Below are 22,717 nucleotides of genomic sequence, written 5' to 3' on the forward strand. Positions count from 1 at the left end.
ACCATCGCGCTGTTTAAAAAAATAAATAAATACAGCGATAATAGGCTACCATGGATAATACTGACCCTGCCTCGATTGTCAATTGACAGACTGACAGTTGCATAGACAGTATATAAACGGGACAGTTACCGTGGTTTCTATGTCAACAACATAGAGACAGAGTGCAACGCGTCATAATCTGAAGACCACGCCCACCGGGGGGGAAAACAGTGCAACCATCTCCATTGACTTTGCATTGCGAGAGGCTGCCTCCTTGTCATTTCTTGCTTCTAACAAAAGACAGAATAATGCCTAAAAGCTGCTATGTGACAAGGTGTACAGCAAACAAGCTAAGAAACCCAGAAATAAGTTTTCATAAGCTGTCGACCCCAAAAAACGAGCGTTTGAGGACATAAAAGTGGATACAGGCTGGAACGAATGGGTAAATTGTGGGATCCTGACACTCAGTATGCACTAAAAATACACCACGTGTGCAGTAAGTTAAACATTTGGTCACTGGTGAGTCAAATATCCAAATGTCAGTTTTATATATTATATTTCTGTAAGATAAACTATCATGTGTTGTCGATCACGGTCTCCTCCAGTGGCGTACGTTAGTTCTCAGAGTAATGAGACACGTGACGCTCTGTCTCAACTGCCTGTATCCACTTTTATGTCCTAAAACACTCGTTTGGGGTTTTTTTTAGCTTGTTTGCTGTACACCTTGTCACACAGCAGCTTTTAGGCATTTTTCTGTCTTTTGTTAGAAGCAAGAAATGACAAGGAGGCAGCCTCTCGCAATGCAAAGTCAATGGAGACGGTTTGATTGTTTCCCCCCCGGGTGTGGGCGTGGCCTAAATACGCTCTGTCTCTATGGCCGCCGCGAACATTGATGACGTAGATCGAATAAGACCTATTAAACACCCCAATATCGCATTCGGTAATGCGATATTGATATCACGTTTTAATTTTAACTCAATACATTTGAATGCGCTAAAGGTCTATGAACTTTAACATCTTAATAGTTGGTAAAATGAACTTAAAGCCTAGGCAAAATTAAATACATCTTTCTACATGCTTGTTACAGAACTTATGGCGTACAATTCACCCATGCATATGTTTAAAAATATATGTATATTTATATATATATAAATATTTTGGTGTAATTATAGACATCTCTCCGGTGGCATATGCATAACTTCTCCATGACGCTACTTCTGATTCAATGTGGCATTATATGTAATCCTATACAGCTGTTTACGGCGTCATGATGACAACAACCCCAGTTTGCCGGTCTATCATTTTCTTCACTACTTCAATGTATACTCGAAAGTATAATGTTGAAATAAAATTAAATAAAAAAATAAAAAAAAATAAAAAAATACAAACATTTCTGTTGTGTTAATGTCTGAGCTCATAAAAATTTTATTATAATAGTATACATAATAATAATATTTAGAATAATTAAAAATACTACATGATTTAAAAGATTAAATATTTCAGAGATCCTTGTAAAGAGTTGCGGAATGTTTTCTACATTTTAATTACTGTATTCCCGAGGTGGCAACCATTTCCATACCATGCCTGGATGCGCTGTGCCACGGACCACAGAGGCACATCGCGTCTCTGAAATATGTGTGGTGATTTTTCAAATGATACAACTAATTTGCCCGCTGTGTACAGAACAGAACAGAAGAAAGTACATTTTGTAGTGTTGAACAAAATTCGATTTTGTTCTTAGCATCGGTTCCTGCATCATAGAGGGAGGAAGCACATACCCCCTACGTCGACCTTCTATCTGTTCAGGAGTTCATTACATTTTTTTAATAAGATTATGTGTTCTGTCATGGATGACTAGACACTAGTCATGGGATGTCCAGCAGAGAGAAGGGCTTGAGTGGACACGCCCTGTGGTCACATTTTTACGCCCCACCGCAAACCTCCTGTCGTCCTATCACTCTGCCTTTTCCCCGCTTCGCAACGTAGCCATCCTACAGCTTTCCGCCCCTGCGACACCCGTAACATCGACCACCACGGCATCCGTTTCAGGCCAAACGGAGGAGCAGGAGGGGTTACTTAACCCTCTGAGGTCTGAGCTGTTTTCTGGGCCCTGGAGGTGGTCTGACATGCTCTGACATATGTGTTTTTTTCTGTTACTAGTGACATTTTCATGGCTAAAGTCTAATTACACTGTATTCAGCACAAACTCTGCTACAATAATATATCAGCAGCATGTATGTAAAAGTTTGTAGTTTTGAGATAATGACATTTATGCGTGGTTTGTGAAAATACAAAAAAAAATTCTCACTGAAATAAGGCCATGAAACCCATACTGATTATTTCTTCACAAGACTTTTGAAAATTGTATGACATAGCCTAGAATATTTGCTCCAAAACTATGTGAAAATCACCCTGACTGCTCATTCAGATAAGACAATATATTGATTTAAAATTTCTAAGACGTGTTTTGTGTGACAAAGCCATATGCGAAGAGGCGTGGTCATCTCATGAATATGTAAGCTTTTTACACCTGAGAAAGACAAAGACACTCCCCTAACTGCCCTATTAGGAGCGATCAGGCCCAGTCATTCAGAGCAACCTTGCACAAAGAATGAGGAGATTTAAAAAAGAATGGCTTTTAGATTGTTTGGATTTATTTACAACACAACACAATCCAAAAATACAAATGACAAAAGAGCACATTGAAAACAATGATCCAAAGACAGAGACCTTTGTGCCATTCCTAAAAACATACCTTTCATTTCCAAGGTGTTTGATTTTCACTTTACCATGTTCATGTACAGAGACTCATGTGAATGTTGAAGTCAGCAGGACTCAGTTGCATCTGGTCCCTGAAAGAAAAAAAAAAAGAAAAAAAATGTGAACATACTGATATCAAGAGAAACTATAGGGCTGCACGATTTTGGGAATAGATTTTAGATTTTTCTGGTTAAAATTTCTTTTTAAAATTCACAGAATACACACACACACACACGTTTCCAACAATATATAATGAAAACCAGGTTTGTTGTGCCTTGTAGGCATAGGCTACGCAGTGCTGCATAAAATAATAATAACAATAAATTAAATCTTCCAAAAGATTAAGAACAACTACGCTAGAGAAAAATATATTGATTATAATATGTTACTTCAAATGTTTCCATTCGTTATGATGATATGAAATGAGATAATAGTAAAAACATAAAGCCTAATGTTTGGTGCATTTTTCCTTTCAAACGCAATCGCGCTCCAAAATATGATGCATTCAAACGCACAGCGCGCTCCAAAATATGATACATTCAAACGCCATCGTGCTCCAAAATATTAAACATTATGGTTATACATATCTATGTTTGAGCAGATATCCACAAACAGTATTTAACAGGAAACACGGGTCTAAATAGTATAGTAATATTCACCATATATCTAGCAACAGTTCAACTGCAATGTGAAGTTTATGCAACAATACCATAAACTAATAAGTAAGAATTTCTTACCTTACATCTTTCTTGTCTTCAAATCGCGTTCTTCTTCTTCTGAGTTAAATCCAATGTAAGCTCAGACGTGTCTTCCAAACTCGACGAAAAGCAGAGACTTGTGAAGTGTTTTGGTGTTTTGTGTTTGAGGTAACGAGGGCGTTCGCGTTCCATGTGGAGATTTGCATGTGAATCTCTTTTGCGCGAGTGGGCGTGTCGAATTAAAAAATAATTAGCAAGCGTTTGAGATACTGGACATCCTGTCGGTTTTATACAAATTACTTAAACAGAGAATATTTGTTTTCAGTTTGAATCCGATCATTTAAAAGTACACACTTAAATGTGTATAAAGGTATAAGGCTCATAAATGTGTGAGAAGGATTCGCTGAGTTATGTTTCAGTTTATAGACGTGCTCAAGAAAAAAAAGTTCACCGCGACGGAGAGGCAGAACGCACACCCTGTTTATTTTCTTTATTTTACAAAAGCACAATGTTTTGATTTGATTGTAAGTGGACACATACAAAAGTAGAAATATCACAGATTATTTTTGTATATTTCTTTTTTCTGTATAACCATAAATGACGGAGTAATTTAAGTTTATGTTGCTGCTATGTGAAAAAAATCCAGCAAAACGCGTCGGCGCGTTTCTCGACCTCAGGGGGTTAAACCTGGCCCCCTCCAGTCCCATTTCCTCCCGTGGAGCTGAGGATATGTCTCACCAGCGACCTTTGGCTTGTCACAATCCTGGCATGCGTCGGGAACAGGAACGGCTTGACACCTTTCAGAATTGGCCTCTTGCTACAGTAACTCCAGCCGAGCTTGCCAAAAGTGGTTTCTACTACCTTGGTCAGGGCGACAGAGTGGCTTGCTTCATTTGTGGAGGCCAGCTTAGCAACTGGGAACCGGGAGATCAGGCAGTATCAGAGCACCAGAGGCATTACCCCAACTGCCGCTTCGTTCGAGGTGACCGTGCAGATAATGTACCTTTATCTGGTGGCGGTCTTTCCAATGTATCTAACTCGGCAATGCAACAGTGTGAAGAAAGGTTGCTCACATTTGTCAACTGGCCCTCAAGAATAACTGTTCGACCAGACCAATTGGCTAAGGCTGGTTTTTACTATGTTGGTCGTAATGATGACGTGAAGTGCTTTTGTTGTGATGGTGGACTCAGATGTTGGGAGTCTGGTGATGATCCATGGGTAGAACATGCCAAGTGGTTTCCAAGATGTGAATACCTGTTGCAAGAAAAGGGCCAAGAGTTTGTTCATCAGATTCAAGCAAGATTTCCAAGACTATTTGAACAGCTATTGACTAATGGAGACAGCAACTCAAGAGAATTTGTTGATCCACCTGTTGTACACCTGGGTCCTGGAGAAGACCGTTCAGAAGATGCAGTGATGATGAACAATCCTGTGGTGAAGTCTGCTTTAGAGATGGGATTCGAGCGTGGCCTGGTGAAGCAAACCGTTCAAAGCAAAATTCTCGCAAGTGGAGAAAATGACAAAACCGTTCAAGAGTTGGTGTCTGATTTACTAAGTGCAGAAGATGAGAAGAGAGAGGAGGAGCGAGAGCTTCTTGCTGAGGAAATGGCATCAGATGGTTTTACTTTTCTTAAGAAACATCATCTTGTCATGTCACAGCAGCTAAAAAGTGTGCAGAGCTTAAAGGACCATCTTCTAGAGGAGAACATCATCTCACAGAAAGAGTATGACATTATTCGTAACTGCACTACAGTCAAGCAGCAGACAGGGCAGCTCATTGATTTAGTCCTGTCCAAAGGAAATTCAGCAGCAGAGGTCTTCCGCAACTGGATCAAGAAGAATGATGTCTGCCTGCTGAGAGAACTGATGGCCCAGACAAATGAAGCTGCATCACCGAGTCAAGATCTTTCAGACTTGCCTATGGAGGAACGGTTAAGAAGTCTTCAAGAGGAGCGCACATGCAAAGTTTGCATGGATAAGGAAGTGAACATTGTCTTCATCCCCTGTGGTCACCTAGTTGTGTGCAAAGAATGTGCGCCTTCTCTGCGCAAGTGCCCCATATGTAGAGGATTGGTCAAAGGCGCTGTCCGTACTTTCCTATCATAAAGTGAAGATATTTATCATCCAAGTAACAACAGTTTTTGGATGTGCAAATTTACACCAACTCTAATTGTTTCACATATAACTGTTGATTGTTAGATGATTTATCTAGCAATTGAAATTGACGATAGGTTAAAATATTTTTATTTTTATATGTTAAATATTCCTTTTCCTCCTTTCACGTAAAAATACCACGTATCAACTGTAATTCATTAGCTTAACCAAGTTGTTTAGTGACACACACAGAATAACTGTGTAATAATAACAAAATAAGTGTAATAGTTAGACGAGTTTGAAGTGTAATACTCATCTTTCACGTCGATGTTTCGTAGACATAGCAGAAAGATGTTCTAAAATAAATATGATTTGTTTAGTCTTAAACACTCTCATACTAGAAGGACCGTCATTTAATTCTCTTTATGCAATATTTGTTCATGTTTTTCATACATTCCTATATGAACATGTTCGACCACGCTCTGAGACTATATACTTTTTGCAAAAACTGTACAAAAACAAGATGTATACAGCGTAATATGTAAAATGTCAATTCAAACGCTAAAACTGATCACTATAGTGGCTTTTCTGTATTTGTTTTAAATGGCTCATGATGATGCATTTACTTTTAACCCAGTTGACCTCTAGAATTTAGGTTTTACCAAAGTGTGGAACTTTGTTTAACAGCCTCGAGCTTGGATGAATATGCCTCTCTCAGTGCAATAGTCAGATGTGATTCTGTTGTAATAGTTTAAGTGTAAAACAACATGCACTTTGTGTAATTCGTAGATAGAGGGAAAGTTGCACTAAATGAAGTATCAATTTAGTCAGACAGAAAGACTATCACTTAAATTCTTAACTGTCATTTATTTCTATAGACAGCTCTCAAAGAAACGTCTTCACCTAAAACACATACAGTCCAACATACAACATGTGAAACAGCGTTGTGCTATCTGAACAAGATGACTAAATCTAGCGGAGTATTAAAACCATCATTTGGAAACTTTTGTGTATTTATTATAAACAGCTCTTTTCTTAGTGATTTGGTCTTTTGAATCTTACATGGATTGTAAGGACACATGTGATTCCTGTATAAAGATTATGTTTTAAAGTTAGTCCATAGGGTGTGTAAAAAATACACCCAAAGAATTAAGCACAACTATTTACACACATACTAAGTAGGAGAATATCTAACTGTATATTGTAGATTGTGAACATTCCATTACCCGATTATTTGGGGCCAGAGAACATCCTTAGCTCATCCATCTCTTTAATTTTGTGCTGGATGTTGAAGTGTTAGTTAAAAGATAAAGGTATTAGTTAATAACAAACAGACAAAAAAACTTTAAATCATCATCAAGCCATAATATTAATATATAAAATATGGTATAATTACAGAGGTGGGTGGAGACTCGGCTTCACACATACGGAACTTAAAACTAAACTTTAGTAGCATATTGTATTTTAGTTGATGTTGTTTTGAACGTTTTTTTAAATCTGTATGTGAAGGACCACATTCTAACTTTTTTCAGATAACGTTGTAAAATGTACGAATACTAAAGAATTGCATTTTAACTTTATACAGTGTTTTTAAAAAGTTTGAAATATGGAAAACAAAACTTTTCTTTAATTAAAAACAACTCGCTGATCTGTTACCCAATACATTGCTTCACTTTTTAAAAAGTTTAAAGCACATCGTTTTTAACGTTTTAACATTTTACAAATGTATGAACGCTAAATACGTGTATTTTCAATTTATACATGAATATCAGATGATGTCACCAACGTCTCCTCACTGACGTCACTCACTTCTAAAACTTGTCTGCCGCCATCTTGAGTACCTTATTCGGCAAGATCGATATGTCAGTTGCAAAGGAACTAGCTAGCTATGCTTTCACAACACGGTAACATAAATATAACTTAAATGTAACATAACATAAATCTGTAACGTTCGTTATTTTGAATAGAAATCATCACTCAAAAAGCATTCATTCACGTCTTCTCCGGTTTATTTGTGTTCAAATACATGCAATACAGTATCCGCCAGGGCTATTAGTCCAATGGTAATCAGTGTTTGGTGTAGGCAATCAGTACAGTGATTGATATGACCAATGAAAACTTTAGAATCAGCTGCAGGGCGGGATTTCCGCTGAAGTGGTTTAAAAAAAAAAAAAAAAAATCACGCTTCTGTTCTGCCTGCGGTCCTGCATGACTTCCTCATTCTGACATCCGTGATAACAAAGCTAAAGTAACATCTCTTCACCTGAAACAAGAAGCTAATAAATGCACGGTTTGAAGTATATGTGATTTGTGTGTGATTTTCGTGCGATTGGGGAATTTTCATATGAATAAAGAATGTTTACAGTATGCATGCTAGGTAAGGATAGGCCATAGCTTCATATAAAATGTTAAATATAACATATTTCAAAATGTTTTTTTGACTTGAAACCATTTTAAACCGCGACCGGAATATGATACAAATCCTCGATGGTGTTTTAAAGTGAGTTAAAAGTAAAAGTGTAATATTAATCAATTAAATTGTGTCATGTAACTTTATGCTACCTGTTGTGCTAATGCACCTGCTGCAGGAGCTATTCTATTCCATACAATAATTTTTGTTAAAGAATTCAAATAATGTTTCAAGAATAGTTATTTTTTTGTTTGTTTTCTAACAAGACTTGAGATAATAGGTTTGTCAGTACCATAGACAGTACTCGGTAGGTACTCAAGATGGCGGCCGTCAACTGGAAAAAGAGCGGATGACGTAAGAGGTCACGTGACTGATATTCATGAATACAACGTTTTAATGCCTTTAAACACTATGTAATTGTGAAAGTACAACTTTTCTTCAAATGTATGTTAGAAAGTAGAACTATTTGCTTGATATAATTTTAATACATGTTGTTTTAGATGTTTTAATTCTAGAACATGTTTGCAATTCAAACTTTTTTAACATTTTACAAATGTGTGTTTACCACCCTTTGTATTTTAGTGATAAACATTGTTTTAATGTCTTTTTTGTATGTGATTGTGAAAAGTACAACTTTAAATGTGGACCGTGGGAATTTCCCCACGTTGGAGGGCTCAGTCCAAAAGTGGTGGGGTGGGGTGGGTGTTTGTGTGAGTGTGAGCCAATTCTAGCCTGTATGAGAGCATAGAGTTGTAAATTAAGTATAATTTCTCCTGTGACATAGGCGAAGCAAGGCATAGCAAGTTTATTAATATAGCACATTTTATACACTGGCAATTCAAAGTACTTTACATAGAAAGGATTAAATAATCACAAAATTTATTCAGCCAATCGATGCTTTTCTGTGGGTATCCATTCGTTGCAGCCGGTAATCCTATTGGTGCGTATATCCATCAACAGATCCAAATGCGTCGCTCCATTTAAAAAAAAGCTACGTGATTTTAGAATAAATCTGTTCCAACACAGGTAAACCTTCCATTGAAACATGAATTTTAAATCGTAGTAGGCTATTTTAAATGCTCATCCTCAGAAATAGGTCACGAACATTCGGGTACATCCATTCCAAAAAAGTATGTCAACGTAATCCTCTGGGTGTTTTTTTTATATAATCCGCGAGAAGTCGGGTTTCTTGTAGCCGTGGTTAATCCAGCCCACTCTGCTATGAAAACCGGTTCACTCCCATCATCTTTCAAATCTCTCCATACTCCTGTATAAAATAAAATCCAATCCCTTTCCGTAAAAAAACTAATTGGGATCCTCTGTTGTATTCGTTGTGAATCGCTCGTCGTTATCCACTTCACTTCACATATCTGACTTCACGATTGTTTTTGTCAAAATCATATGTAGCCTACACCAGGGCCGGACTGGGACACAATTTCAGGCCGGGAAATCCCACACCCATCCAGGCCATCCCATGGACCCAAATAAAATTTAGAAACACGGACAACCCTATTTTTTCCTAAATTACATTTATTGGTCTAAATCCTTAGGCTGGGGCCGTGTAAAATAATTAAAGGCTTTCTCTTGAACAGTATCCTTGCTTCCCTTTTCCTTCTCTTCATTTTCCCTAATATCTCTCTGTCTCTCCCTTCCACCAGTATCATCAGCCTCATACACTAAGTAAAGTGGAGTACTAGTGTTATATATATATATGTATATGTGTATATATTAGGGCTGGGAATCGATAAAAAAAAATTAACTAATTAATTGCACAATTTGCTGTAATTAATTGCAATTAATTGCATTTCCTCCAAGCTTGTAATCATCAATAATTAAACTTAGAATCACCGGAAAAAAAGGAACAGAAAATAGCCCTATATTAAAATAATATTAAACATCAATATATCAATGTATTATTCTTTTTCAATAATCAATCAACATAATCAATTTCAGATTTTTTTTTTCAATTTTTTCTTTTACTAATTATAAAAATAAACTATAGTCCTAAAAAAGCTATTATTACCAGAGAGCATGTGATCAGAGCAGGTAATTTTAAAGGAATAGTTCACCCAAAAATAAAAATTCCTCAAGAATTTTCAAGTTGTTCCAAACCTGTATGACTTTCTTTATTCTGCTGAACACAAAAGAAGATATTTTGAAGAAAGTCGGTAACCAAACGACTGATGGAGCCCATTGACTTCCATAGTAGGAAAAAAAAATACTATGGAAGTCAATGGGGACCAGCAACTGTTTAATTACCAACCTTCTTTAAAATATCTTCTTTTGTGTTTAGCAGAAGAAAGGAAATCATACAGGTTTGGAACAACTTGAGCGAGAGTAAATGACAGAATTTTCATTTTTGGGTGAACTATCCCTTTAACATTGTTGCCCAGCAATACTATACCAGCTCAGCAAGCAGAAGTCTACAGAGAAAGTTCACCTTATTTGAGCGGACTTTGCTTTTCCAGTGTGTGATCGGTACATGATTGGAGCGTTTGGTCCGTGAACGACAGAGCAGAACATGGAGCGCAAACACGGAGTCGAACATTGAGCAGAGAGCGCAGCACGCCGACACCTATGGCCCACGCGCACGCACACGCACACGCACACGCACACGCACACGCACACACACGGAACGGAGAGTGCGGCCGCGCACACGGAGGGGAAAAGACCCGCTCTCATGAAAGCTGCGCGAGAATGAAACCCGATCCCCATATTTTCGGCATTTCAATAGCAGCCGCAACAGGAAATCATTAAAACGAGGCAAAAAAAAAGTGCTGCGTTAAATGCGTTATTTTTTTTTAACGCGTTAAACATCTCAAATTAATCGCAAAGATTAACGCGTTAATTCCCCCAGCCCTAGTATATATATATATATGTGTGTGTGTGTGTGTGTGTGTGTATGCTCTTCTTCACCTGTCACTTGTTCTGGCCTCATGTTACAAACAGAACTGTCTCCACCTTGGTGTAAAACAACCACCTTATTGTAATTTGTTTGCCCAGAATCTACATTTATTTTAGTATGTTGCACAAAATGTTGTTGTTTTCATCTTAAAATTACTTAAATATCCAACATTTAGCAACACTAGGCTATATTTCATACAATATGTAAAAAAATAAATATATATATATATATTATTTTGCTTCTACATGTCATCTCACTCCCTGGCTGAATGTGTGATCATTGCACCACAGCTAGTGCTAGGTTGACTGTCTCCACCTTCATTTGAAAAAAAAGAAGAAGGAAAAAGTTTTAAACCTCACAAATGGGCAGACATAATTTTCTAAATTGTCTAATAAAATGTTATTGCATTATTTTTTGTTGATGTCTGCACTATCACTCCTGTCTCCCTGCTCCCAGTACCACATAGATGTTAATATTTGTCTGCTAAATTACTAATGTAACTTTACACTAAATAATATTAATCTCCTTTAGCATACAGTATTTTGAATGACGATAGTAATAGGGGCGCTACCGCTTACATTTGCTAGAATTTCAATACTAAGTTAACGAAGAAAAAAGTACAGTATTTACAGATGAAACTGACCTGCACCTGAAGCCCTGAACAGGTCATTCATTTAGCAACATTTTGATGCTTGTTCTCTGAGTGCTTTCTTTTTCGTTGTCCTTTCCCTCTCTGCTCCACCTGGCTGTTTTCTCTCCATCATCAGATGATGCTCGCATTTTCTGTTTAACCGTTTGACTGAGGCTTAAGTCGAATCGTAGCCTTGTCAGTCAAGACTAACAGATTCATGATTTCATTATATAATAATAATTTTATTGAATGACGAATTCGAAAATGATCACTGGTAAAGGTAGTAGTATAAAAAAAGATATAATAATACATTAAAAAAAATAGTCGCCAGGCCACCGGGAATTCTCCCGGTGCTCCCGATGGTCACTGCTCCAGCACAAGGATACACTTATATATCTTTTAAACTCCTTTAACGAATGGTATGTAAAAACGTAAGACTTTTTAAACTAGTTTGTGTTTTATGTAACAGTTTTACAAATCAACATTTAAAAAAAATGATCTTTTCTGTAAATTAAAAACTCTTAACTTGTTTTAATGTTTTAACATCTTGAAATTACACTAACTCATTTTTTAATAACTCTTTTTAGAGAAAAATGCAATTGTAACTTATTTCATTGATGTTTTAAAAGTGATGAATGTACATCTGTCTTCTTTAATAAATAAAAAACACTGATCTCACACTCTGACTATGTCTTTATTGTACATTTCTTAAAAAGTTTATATCGTTTAGAACTTGTATGCGTTGGGAAATTTTCCCACGCTTCAGATGTTCAACCCCTAAGGAGGCGTGCCACAAGTCCGATTTTCCCACGGTGTAAGTACAACCCATAAGTGGGAGGAGCTAGCGTTGGAAATTCCCACGGTCAAAAGGGGCGTGGCTTTGAGGGCAATAAAGCAATAAACCTGTCCGTTTTTTGATGGAAGGTGCCCTCTATTCTCTCTTGTGTATGTATTTCACCTATCATGTTGTTCGCTTTACACTAGCTGTGTAATGGTTTTAATTAGCTACTGTGCTAAAGCAAATCAAACACAGACTATATGATGAGAATTTGTTGTAGTAAACATTATAGGACTGTTTTTCATTTGTCGACTGGACAGTGTGTCTGAACTGAGAACAGCTGCTCTGTGAGCAACTGAAGCACATCTGGGAATAAATCAAAACCCACTGACACTGAACATAAATTTGCAGTTCAGTGATGTTCATAGAAAAACGTCAGTATCTACAGACAGGCCTCATTACTTGGATCATTAATGTTAGGGTTTGCACATAAAAATCCTAATCAAAATAACATTTTCTTTGAGTATATTATCAGAAATCAATTAATTCAGTCCTCTTGAATGTGAGTTACTGATTGATAATAGCAATTGCCAAGCATTCACAATGGACGTCCAGCAGAATTCAGGCTGTCACAGTAGATAGCATTATGATTATCTTCCACATTTGTAAAATAATATTAAAGACATAAACACAATGAATTAACACTAGTGGAAGTATTTGCAGTAAAAGTGAAGTGAAAGTGAAAATATGAATTATATTTAAAATATATACATTAAAATTATTTAATGTATGAAATATTTAATATAATTGTATTTTTATTCATTTATTTTTTAGCTTTTAAGTCTGAAATCTGAAGTCTGATATAGTAATGACTGTGAGTAAATTAGAAGAGCCTCTTGATACTCACACTGGACGTCCAGCATCACTGATGCGTTCTGAGCGCCGTGTTCGTTCTGAGCTGTACAGACGTATCGTCCGCTGTGTGTCGGGTCGGTGTTGCTGATGGTCAGGTTCTGTCCGCTCTGCACTGGTTTCAGTGGTTCTTCAGTGTCTCTGCACCAGATGTAGTTGAGCACCGGTGGGTTTGCATCACTGCTGCAGCTCAGAGTCACTGAACGGCCCTCCAGAACAATACCAGATGCACTTACATGCGCAGATGTGTTTTTAGGAGCATCTAATGGAGGAGAGAAAAATGTAGGCCATCAAAATTTTTTTTTTAACAATTGTAAAGTCATTAATGCAATGAAATAAGACTAATGTAAGTATGGGAAGGAATTAGTGACAAATAAAAAATACTTTTCAAGGGGGTGGTTGATTTATGATTTCACTTTTCTAACTTTAGTTAGTGTGTAATGTTGCTGTTTGAGCATAAACAACACTGCAAAGTGACAAAGCTCAAAGTTCAATTGCTTTTTAAGGACTACAACAAACGGCTGGTAGAGACTACACAACATTCCTCTAGGATTAGTGACATCACTAACCCTTAAATTTACATAAGCCCCGCCCCCGGAACACGATTTATAGATTATCAAGACAGAATATGCTAATAAATGACCAGAAGATAACTACACATAAGCTACATAAATTCATCAACTAAACATTCAGAAATGTTCTGTTGCATTCTACATGTTGTCACTTCTTCTTGAGTCTCTCCATCATTGTCTGAATCCGGTTTGAACATAAATGGCTAAAAGTCTTTGAAATTTTCAGTGCATGCCTGTGTGAGTGCAAGCTGTTGAAGCTCCGCCCCCTGTGCCGGGAGCAGCAGATCATTTGCATTTAAAGGAACAGACACAAAACGGTGTGTTTTTGCTCACCCTCAAAAATTTACAATTTTAACATGCTATATAAAAATATCTGTGGGGTATTTTGAGCTAAAACTTCACATACACACTCTGGGGACATCAGAGATATATTTTACATCTTGTGAAAAGGGCATTATACCACCCCTTTAAATCGTACACATTTTCTCATCCATGTAAAAAGGGTCCGCTGTCAGCAGGTTAAATGACTACAAAGTCATGTTTATTATATTTGCATTTAGTTCTTGTCGTTCACTGTACATTTACAAGCCTAGTAAAGGTTGAAAAAACTGTTTAAGCGAAGATCATGTATAGTAGCGGTTGTTTTTATAGTTTATAGTTTTTATATTTAAAAATGTATATCAAATAATTTTAATATAATATGTATAATTTATATTTTGTGTATTTATTTACACTATTCCTCTCTCTCTTTCTCTGCATATAAAATAAATTATATGCAATATTTTATACTTCTAGTATATATGTGTGTATAAAGTCTGAAATCTGAAGTCTGATATAGTAATGACTGTGAGTAAATTAGAAGAGCCTCTTGATACTCACACTGGACGTCCAGCATCACTGATGCGTTCTGAGCGCCGTGTTCGTTCTGAGCTGTACAGACGTATCGTCGGCTGTGTGTCGGGTCGGTGTTGCTGATGGTCAGGTTCTGTCCGCTCTGCACTGGTTTCAGTGGTTCTTCAGTGTCTCTGCACCAGATGTAGTTGAGCACCGGTGGGTTTGCATCACTGCTGCAGCTCAGAGTCATTGAACGACCCTCCAGAACAATACCAGATGCATTTACATGCGCAGATGTGTTTTTAGGAGCATCTAATGGAGGAGAGAAAAATGTAGGCCATCAAAAAATTTTTTTTAACAATTGTAAAGTCATTAATGCAATGAAATAAGACTAATGTAAATATGGGAAGGAATTAGTGACAAATAAAAAATACTTTTCAAAGGGGTGGTTGATTTATGATTTCACTTTTCTAACTTTAGTTAGTGTGTAATGTTGCTGTTTGAGCATAAACAACACTGCAAAGTGACAACGCTCAAAGTTCAATTGCTTTTTAAGGACTACAACAAACGGCTGGTAGAGACTACACAACATTCCTCTAGGATTAGTGACATCACTAACCCTTACATTTACATAAACCCCGCCCCCGGAACACGATTTATAGATTATCAAGACAGAATATGCTAATCAATGACCAGAAGATAACTACACATAAGCTACATAAATTCATCAACTAAACATTCAGAAATGTTCTGTTGCATTCTACATGTTGTCACTTCTTCTTGAGTCTCTCCATCATTGTCTGAATCCAGTTTGAACATAAATGGCTAAAAGTGTTTGAAATTTTCAGTGCATGCCTGTGTGAGTGCAAGCTGTTGAAGCTCCGCCCCTGTGCCGGGAGCAGCAGCTCATTTGCATTTAAAGGAACAGACACAAAACGGTGTGTTTTTGCTCACCCTCAAAAATTGACAATTTTAACATGCTATATAAAAATGTCTGTGGGGTATTTTGAGCTAAAACTTCACATACACACTCTGGGGATATCAGAGATTTATTTTACATCTTGTGAAAAGAGCATTATACCACCCCTTTAAATCGTACACATTTTCTCATCCATGTAAAAAGGGTTCGCTGTCAGCAGGTTAAATGACTACAAAATCATGTTTATTATATTTGCATTTAGTTCTTGTTGTTCACTGTACATTTACAAGCCTAGTAAAGGTTGAAAAAACTGTTTAAGCGAAGATCATTTATAGTAGCGGTTGTTTTTATAGTTTATAGTTTTTATATTTTAAAAATATATAATACTTTTAATATAATATCTATAATTTATATTTTGTTTATTTATTTACACTATTCCTCTCTCTTTCTCTGCATATAAAATAAATTATATGCAATATTTTATACTTCTAGTATATATGTGTGTATGTATCAAGTCTGAAATCTGAAGTCTGATATAGTAATGACTGTGAGTAAATTAGAAGAGCCTCTTGATACTCACACTGGACGTCCAGCATCACTGATGCGTTCTGAGCGCCGTGTTCGTTCTGAGCTGTACAGACGTATCGTCGGCTGTGTGTCGGGTCGGTGTTGCTGATGGTCAGGTTCTGTCCGTTCTGCACTGGTTTCAGTGGTTCTTCAGTGTCTCTGTACCAGGTGTAGTGGAGCACCGGTGGGTTTGCATCACTGCTGCAGCTCAGAGTCACTGAACGGCCCTCCAGAACAATACCAGATGCATTTACATGCGCAGATGTGTTTTTAGGAGCATCTAATGGAGGAGAGAAAAATGTAGGCCATCAAAAAATTATTTTTAACAATTGTAAAGTCATTAATGCAATGAAATAAGACTAATGTAAATATGGGAAGGAATTAGTGACAAATAAAAAATACTTTTCAAAGGGGTGGTTGATTTATGATTTCACTTTTCTAACTTTAGTTAGTGTGTAATGTTGCTGTTTGAGCATAAACAACACTGCAAAGTGACAACGCTCAAAGTTCAATTGCTTTTTAAGGACTACAACAAACGGCTGGTAGAGACTACACAACATTCCTCTAGGATTAGTGACATCACTAACCCTTACATTTACATAAACCCCGCCCCCGGAACACGATTTATAGATTATCAAGACAGAATATGCTAATCAATGACCAGAAGATAACTACACATAAGCTACATAAATTCATCAACTAAACATTCAGAAATGTTCTGTTGCATTCTACATGTTGTCACTTCTTCTTGAGTCTCTCCATCATTGTCTGAATCCGGTTTGAACATAAATGGCTAAAAGTTTTTGATATTTTCAGTGTGTGTGAGTGCAAGCTGTTGAAGCTCCGCCCCCTGTGCCGGGAGCAGCAGCTCATTTGCATTTAAAGGAACAGACACAAAACGGTGTGTTTTTGCTCACCCTCAAAAATTGACAATTTTAACATGCTATATAAAAATATCTGTGGGGTATATTGAGCTAAAACTTCACATACACACTCTGGGGACATCAGAGATTTATTTTACATCTTGTGAAAAGGGCATTATACCACCCCTTTAAATCGTACACATTTTCTCATCCATGTAAAAAGGGTCCGCTGTCAGCAGGTTAAATGACTACAAAGTCATGTTTATTATATTTGCATTTAGTTCTTGTTGTTCACTGTACATTTACAAGCCTAGTAAAGGTTGAAAAAACTGCTTAAGCGAAGATCATTTATAGTAGCGGTTGTTTTTATACTTTATAGTTTTTATATTTAAAAATGTATATAAAATAATTTTAATATAATATGTATAATTTATATTTTGTGTATTTATTTACACTATTCCTCTCTCTCTTTCTCTGCATTTAAAATAAATGATATGCAATATTTTATACTTCTAGTATATATGTGTGTATAAAGTCTGAAATCTGAAGTCTGATATAGTAATGACTAGGGCTGTGACGGTATGGGATTTTTTCTTACCGCGGTAAAGAAGCAACAAATCTCGCGGTTTGGCGGTTAACCGACCCCCCACCCACCCCAAAAATAAATAAATAAATAAAAAAAATTTTAAATCACCCGCGGCCGCGTCACACACTGCAGAGGCGATCAAGAACGCATGTAGCTTGTAAATGACAATGGAAATGAATAACATAAAGCAGTATTCTTTATTAACAAATAAACAAATTAACAAATATTAAATTGTAAATATTAATAATTAACTATTAAGGCCGGCGACACACTGGCTGCGTGGTGTGAGTGTGGCGTTTCTGTTGCGTGTCAGTTGCGTGGCTTTTTTTTCTGTCTTTGCACACCAGAAACAGCGCTGCTGCTGCTAGGTGACATATAAGCCTCATTGGTGATATATTCGACATATGGGGAGAGAGTTGTGGAAGGCCTATACTTAATGTTAAACATAAATATATATAACAGCAAAGACAGCGTCGGCAGTATTGATGGCAAAATAGGCTACAGAATATTTCGTTCTGTATTGACAGGTGCAATATTTGAAAATCGATAATATTTTTTTAATTACATTTATATCTGCATTTATGTCAAAACCTAAACTTTCAAACATCAAAATGTAATTTATTAATATGTATTCATGTCAAAATGACATACACATTTTTTTTTCCTATTCTATTTTGCCAGGAAACGCTTCCAACAGGCTTGCGTGAAAAATAGGCGTCGGTTCTATTTCTAGCATGCACGCTTTTTTCCGCGCGGCTCGTGCCGCAACTGAGACGCGCGTCTCACGCAGGCAGTGTGCAAGCTCTAACCTGTTAACATGGGAGCCGAAATAAAAACGGACACGCCACGCAGCCAGTGTGTCGCCGACCTAAGGTAGGTGTGCTGCACTTAAGTCCAGCAAACGCCACAGGATGGTTAATTTTTCTAAGATGTGGTCTTAAGTTAGTGGTATTTCCTCGCGAGACGGATACTTTTGTGCGACAAATACGGCATATTGCCTTGTCCAAATTCACCGGCTTCCCCTTAATTGTCACCTGCCTCAAAGGCGACACAGTATTTGGCTTAGACACTAGATTCGTGGCTATTTTTTAAATCATTCGGCTAGCGCCGTCAACTGTTATTGCCTATACCACATGAGAGAGATCGCTACTTGCAATTAAAATCTAACTCCAACTGTTTACGTTATGCTTGTCTTTTATGCCTGTGTTTGTTTGTATTTAATTGAACATTATCTGTAAACATCACAAGTACTGAAACCTAGCAGTTAATTAATAATAATCAGACACACACAAAAAAATAAATCCCCCATGGACTGTCCCTCCCTTGCGCAGGAAGCGGTTTTTTTTTTCTCCAGAAGCACTTGAACATGGGACTCGCAGATACAGTAAATTATAAGCAAATATTAATGTGTTTATAGTTCATATCACACACCATATGCACTCCTGTGACTTTCAAAAAAAAAGAAAGAAAAAAAGTGCGGTGATGACCTCCCACCGCGGTAGGCATCTCATTAACGCGATATTGCGGTGATGCGGTCATCGCCACACCCCTAGTAATGACTGTGAGTAAATTAGAAGAGCCTCTTGATACTCACACTGGACGTCCAGCATCACTGATGCGTTCTGAGCGCCGTGTTCGTTCTGAGCTGTACAGACGTATCGTCCGCTGTGTGTCGGGTCGGTGTTGCTGATGGTCAGGTTCTGTCCGCTCTGCACTGGTTTCAGTGGTTCTTCAGTGTCTCTGCACCAGATGTAGTTGAGCACCGGTGGGTTTGCATCACTGCTGCAGCTCAGAGTCATTGAACGACCCTCCAGAACAAAACCAGATGCATTTACATGCGCAGATGTGTTTTTAGGAGCATCTAATGGAGGAGAGAAAAATGTAGGCCATCAAAAATTTTTTTTTAACAATTGTAAAGTCATTAATGCAATGAAATAAGACTAATGTAAGTATGGGAAGGAATTAGTGACAAATAAAAAATACTTTTCAAGGGGGTGGTTGATTTATGATTTCACTTTTCTAACTTTAGTTAGTGTGTAATGTTGCTGTTTGAGCATAAACAACACTGCAAAGTGACAACGCTCAAAGTTCAATTGCTTTTTAAGGACTACAACAAACGGCTGGTAGAGACTACACAACATTCCTCCATGATTAGTGACATCACTAACCCTTAAATTTACATAAACCCCGCCCCCGGAACACGATTTATAGATTATCAAGACAGAATATGCTAATAAATGACCAGAAGATAACTACACATAAGCTACATAAATTCATCAACTAAACATTCAGAAATGTTCTGTTGCATTCTACATGTTGTCACTTCTTCTTGAGTCTCTCCATCATTGTCTGAATCCGGTTTGAACATAAATGGCTAAAAGTCTTTGAAATTTTCAGTGCATGCCTGTGTGAGTGCAAGCTGTTGAAGCTCCGCCCCCTGTGCCGGGATCAGCAGCTCATTTGCATTTAAAGGAACAGACACAAAACGGTGTGTTTTTGCTCACCCTCAAAAATGGACAATTTTAACATGCTATATAAAAATATCTGTGGGGTATTTTGAGCTAAAACTTCACATACACACTCTGGGGACATCAGAGATATATTTTACATCTTGTGAAAAGGGCATTATACCACCCCTTTAAATCGTACACATTTTCTCATCCATGTAAAAAGGGTCCGCTGTCAGCAGGTTAAAGGACTACAAAGTCATGTTTATTATATTTGCATTTAGTTCTTGTCGTTCACTGTACATTTACAAGCCTAGTAAAGGTTGAAAAAACTGTTTAAGCGTAGATCATTTATAGTAGCGGTTGTTTTTATAGTTTATAGTTTTTATATTTAAAAATGTATATCAAATAATTTTAATATAATATGTATAATTTATATTTTGTGTATTTATTTACACTATTCCTCTCTCTCTTTCTCTGCATATAAAATAAATGATATGCAATATTTTATACTTCTAGTATATATGTGTGTATAAATTCTGAAATCTGAAGTCTGATATAGTAATGACTGTGAGTAAATTAGAAGAGCCTCTTGATACTCACACTGGACGTCCAGCATCACTGATGCGTTCTGAGCGCCGTGTTCGTTCTGAGCTGTACAGACGTATCGTCCGCTGTGTGTCGGGTCGGTGTTGCTGATGGTCAGGTTCTGTCCGCTCTGCACTGGTTTCAGTGGTTCTTCAGTGTCTCTGCACCAGATGTAGTTGAGCACCGGTGGGTTTGCATCACTGCTGCAGCTCAGAGTCACTGAACGGCCCTCCAGAACAATACCAGATGCATTTACATGCGCAGATGTGTTTTTAGGAGCATCTAATGGAGGAGAGAAAAATGTAGGCCATCAAAATTTTTTTTTTAACAATTGTAAAGTCATTAATGCAATGAAATAAGACTAATGTAAATATGGGAAGGAATTAGTGACAAATAAAAAATACTTTTCAAAGGGGTGGTTGATTTATGATTTCACTTTTCTAACTTTAGTTAGTGTGTAATGTTGCTGTTTGAGCATAAACAACACTGCAAAGTGACAACGCTCAAAGTTCAATTGCTTTTTAAGGACTACAACAAACGGCTGGTAGAGACTACACAACATTCCTCTAGGATTAGTGACATCACTAACCCTTAAATTTACATAAACCCCGCCCCCGGAACACGATTTATAGATTATCAAGACAGAATATGCTAATCAATGACCAGAAGATAACTACACATAAGCTACATAAATTCATCAACTAAACATTCAGAAATGTTCTGTTGCATTCTACATGTTGTCACTTCTTCTTGAGTCTCTCCATCATTGTCTGAATCCGGTTTGAACATAAATGGCTAAAAGTCTTTGAAATTTTCAGTGCATGCCTGTGTGAGTGCAAGCTGTTGAAGCTCCGCCCCCTGTGCCGGGAGCAGCAGCTCATTTGCATTTAAAGGAACAGACACAAAACGGTGTGTTTTTGCTCACCCTCATAAATGGACAATTTTAACATGCTATATAAAAATGTCTGTGGGGTATTTTGAGCTAAAACTTCACATACACACTCTGGGGATATCAGAGATTTATTTTACATCTTGTGAAAAGAGCATTATACCACCCCTTTAAATCATACACATTTTCTCATCCATGTAAAAAGGGTCCGCTGTCAGCAGGTTAAAGGACTACAAAGTCATGTTTATTATATTTGCATTTAGTTCTTGTTGTTCACTGTACATTTACAAGCCTAGAAAAGGTTGAAAAAACTGTTTAAGCGAAGATCATTTATAGTAGCGGTTGTTTTTATAGTTTATAGTTTTTATATTTAAAAATATATATAAAATACTTTTAATATAATATCTATAATTTATATTTTGTGTATTTATTTACACTATTCCTCTCTCTTTCTCTGCATATAAAATAAATTATATGCAATATTTTATACTTCTAGTATATATGTGTGTATGTATCAAGTCTGAAATCTGAAGTCTGATATAGTAATGACTGTGAGTAAATTAGAAGAGCCTCTTGATACTCACACTGGACGTCCAGCATCACTGATGCGTTCTGAGCGCCGTGTTCGTTCTGAGCTGTACAGACGTATCGTCGGCTGTGTGTCGGGTCGGTGTTGCTGATGGTCAGGTTCTGTCCGCTCTGCACTGGTTTCAGTGGTTCTTCAGTGTCTCTGTACCAGGTGTAGTGGAGCACCGGTGGGTTTGCATCACTGCTGCAGCTCAGAGTCACTGAACGGCCCTCCAGAACAATACCAGATGCACTTACATGCGCAGATGTGTTTTTAGGAGCATCTAATGGAGGAGAGAAAAATTTAGGCCATCACAAAAATTATTTTTAACAATTGTAAAGTCATTAATGCAATGAAATAAGACTAATGTAATTATGGGAAGGAATTAGTGACAAATAAAAAATACTTTTCAAGGGGGTGGTTGATTTATGATTTCACTTTTCTAACTTTAGTTAGTGTGTAATGTTGCTGTTTGAGCATAAACAACACTGCAAAGTGACAACGCTCAAAGTTCAATTGCTTTTTAACCCTTTATGACCTACCATAGAACAGTTCTGCCAGAGTATATCTTTGTATTTTTACATGCTGTGCTGTCATTCTTTTGAGCATTTTCATATGCCATACATCAAAATAATCCTTACTTTCCCAATTTGAAGGCTATATTTGTAATAAATCAATAGTAACTAGATAAATATCTCAAAAGTGCAATAAAAAATA

The 22,717-nt window shown here is 37.0% G+C and overlaps 3 protein-coding genes across 32 annotated transcripts in view; 1 reads left to right on the plus strand and 2 right to left on the minus strand.

Annotated features, from left to right (window-relative positions):
* LOC309497977 (myelin-associated glycoprotein-like) overlaps positions 1-14,862 on the minus strand; it is a 30,309-nt gene extending 15,447 nt beyond the window's left edge. Inside the window, exon 1 of one of the 2 annotated variants that reach the window (XM_082168458.1) lies at positions 14,619-14,862. In XM_082168458.1, the coding sequence (XP_082024584.1) occupies positions 14,619-14,823 (205 nt within the window). In that variant the 5' untranslated portion in view covers positions 14,824-14,862. The remainder of the gene's footprint in view (positions 1-14,618) is intronic. The other variant, XM_082168457.1, reaches the window with a different exon arrangement.
* The window catches only part of LOC309497957 (sialic acid-binding Ig-like lectin 14), a 216,727-nt gene that overhangs the window by 94,397 nt on the left and 99,613 nt on the right, over positions 1-22,717 (minus strand). The window lies entirely within an intron of this gene.
* LOC309496347 (putative inhibitor of apoptosis) lies at positions 1,560-6,599 on the plus strand (the record flags this gene model as incomplete). The annotated part of the gene is made up of 3 exons (XM_082166342.1): positions 1,560-1,619; positions 1,845-2,068; positions 4,115-6,599. 3 exons carry the CDS (start codon positions 1,560-1,562, stop codon positions 5,541-5,543), a joined length of 1,713 nt encoding a protein of 570 aa, XP_082022468.1. The 3' UTR covers positions 5,544-6,599.

The sequence above is a fragment of the Leuciscus leuciscus genome (assembly GCF_965113295.1).
Source record: "Leuciscus leuciscus genome assembly, chromosome: 4".
Taxonomy (NCBI): domain Eukaryota; kingdom Metazoa; phylum Chordata; class Actinopteri; order Cypriniformes; family Leuciscidae; genus Leuciscus; species Leuciscus leuciscus.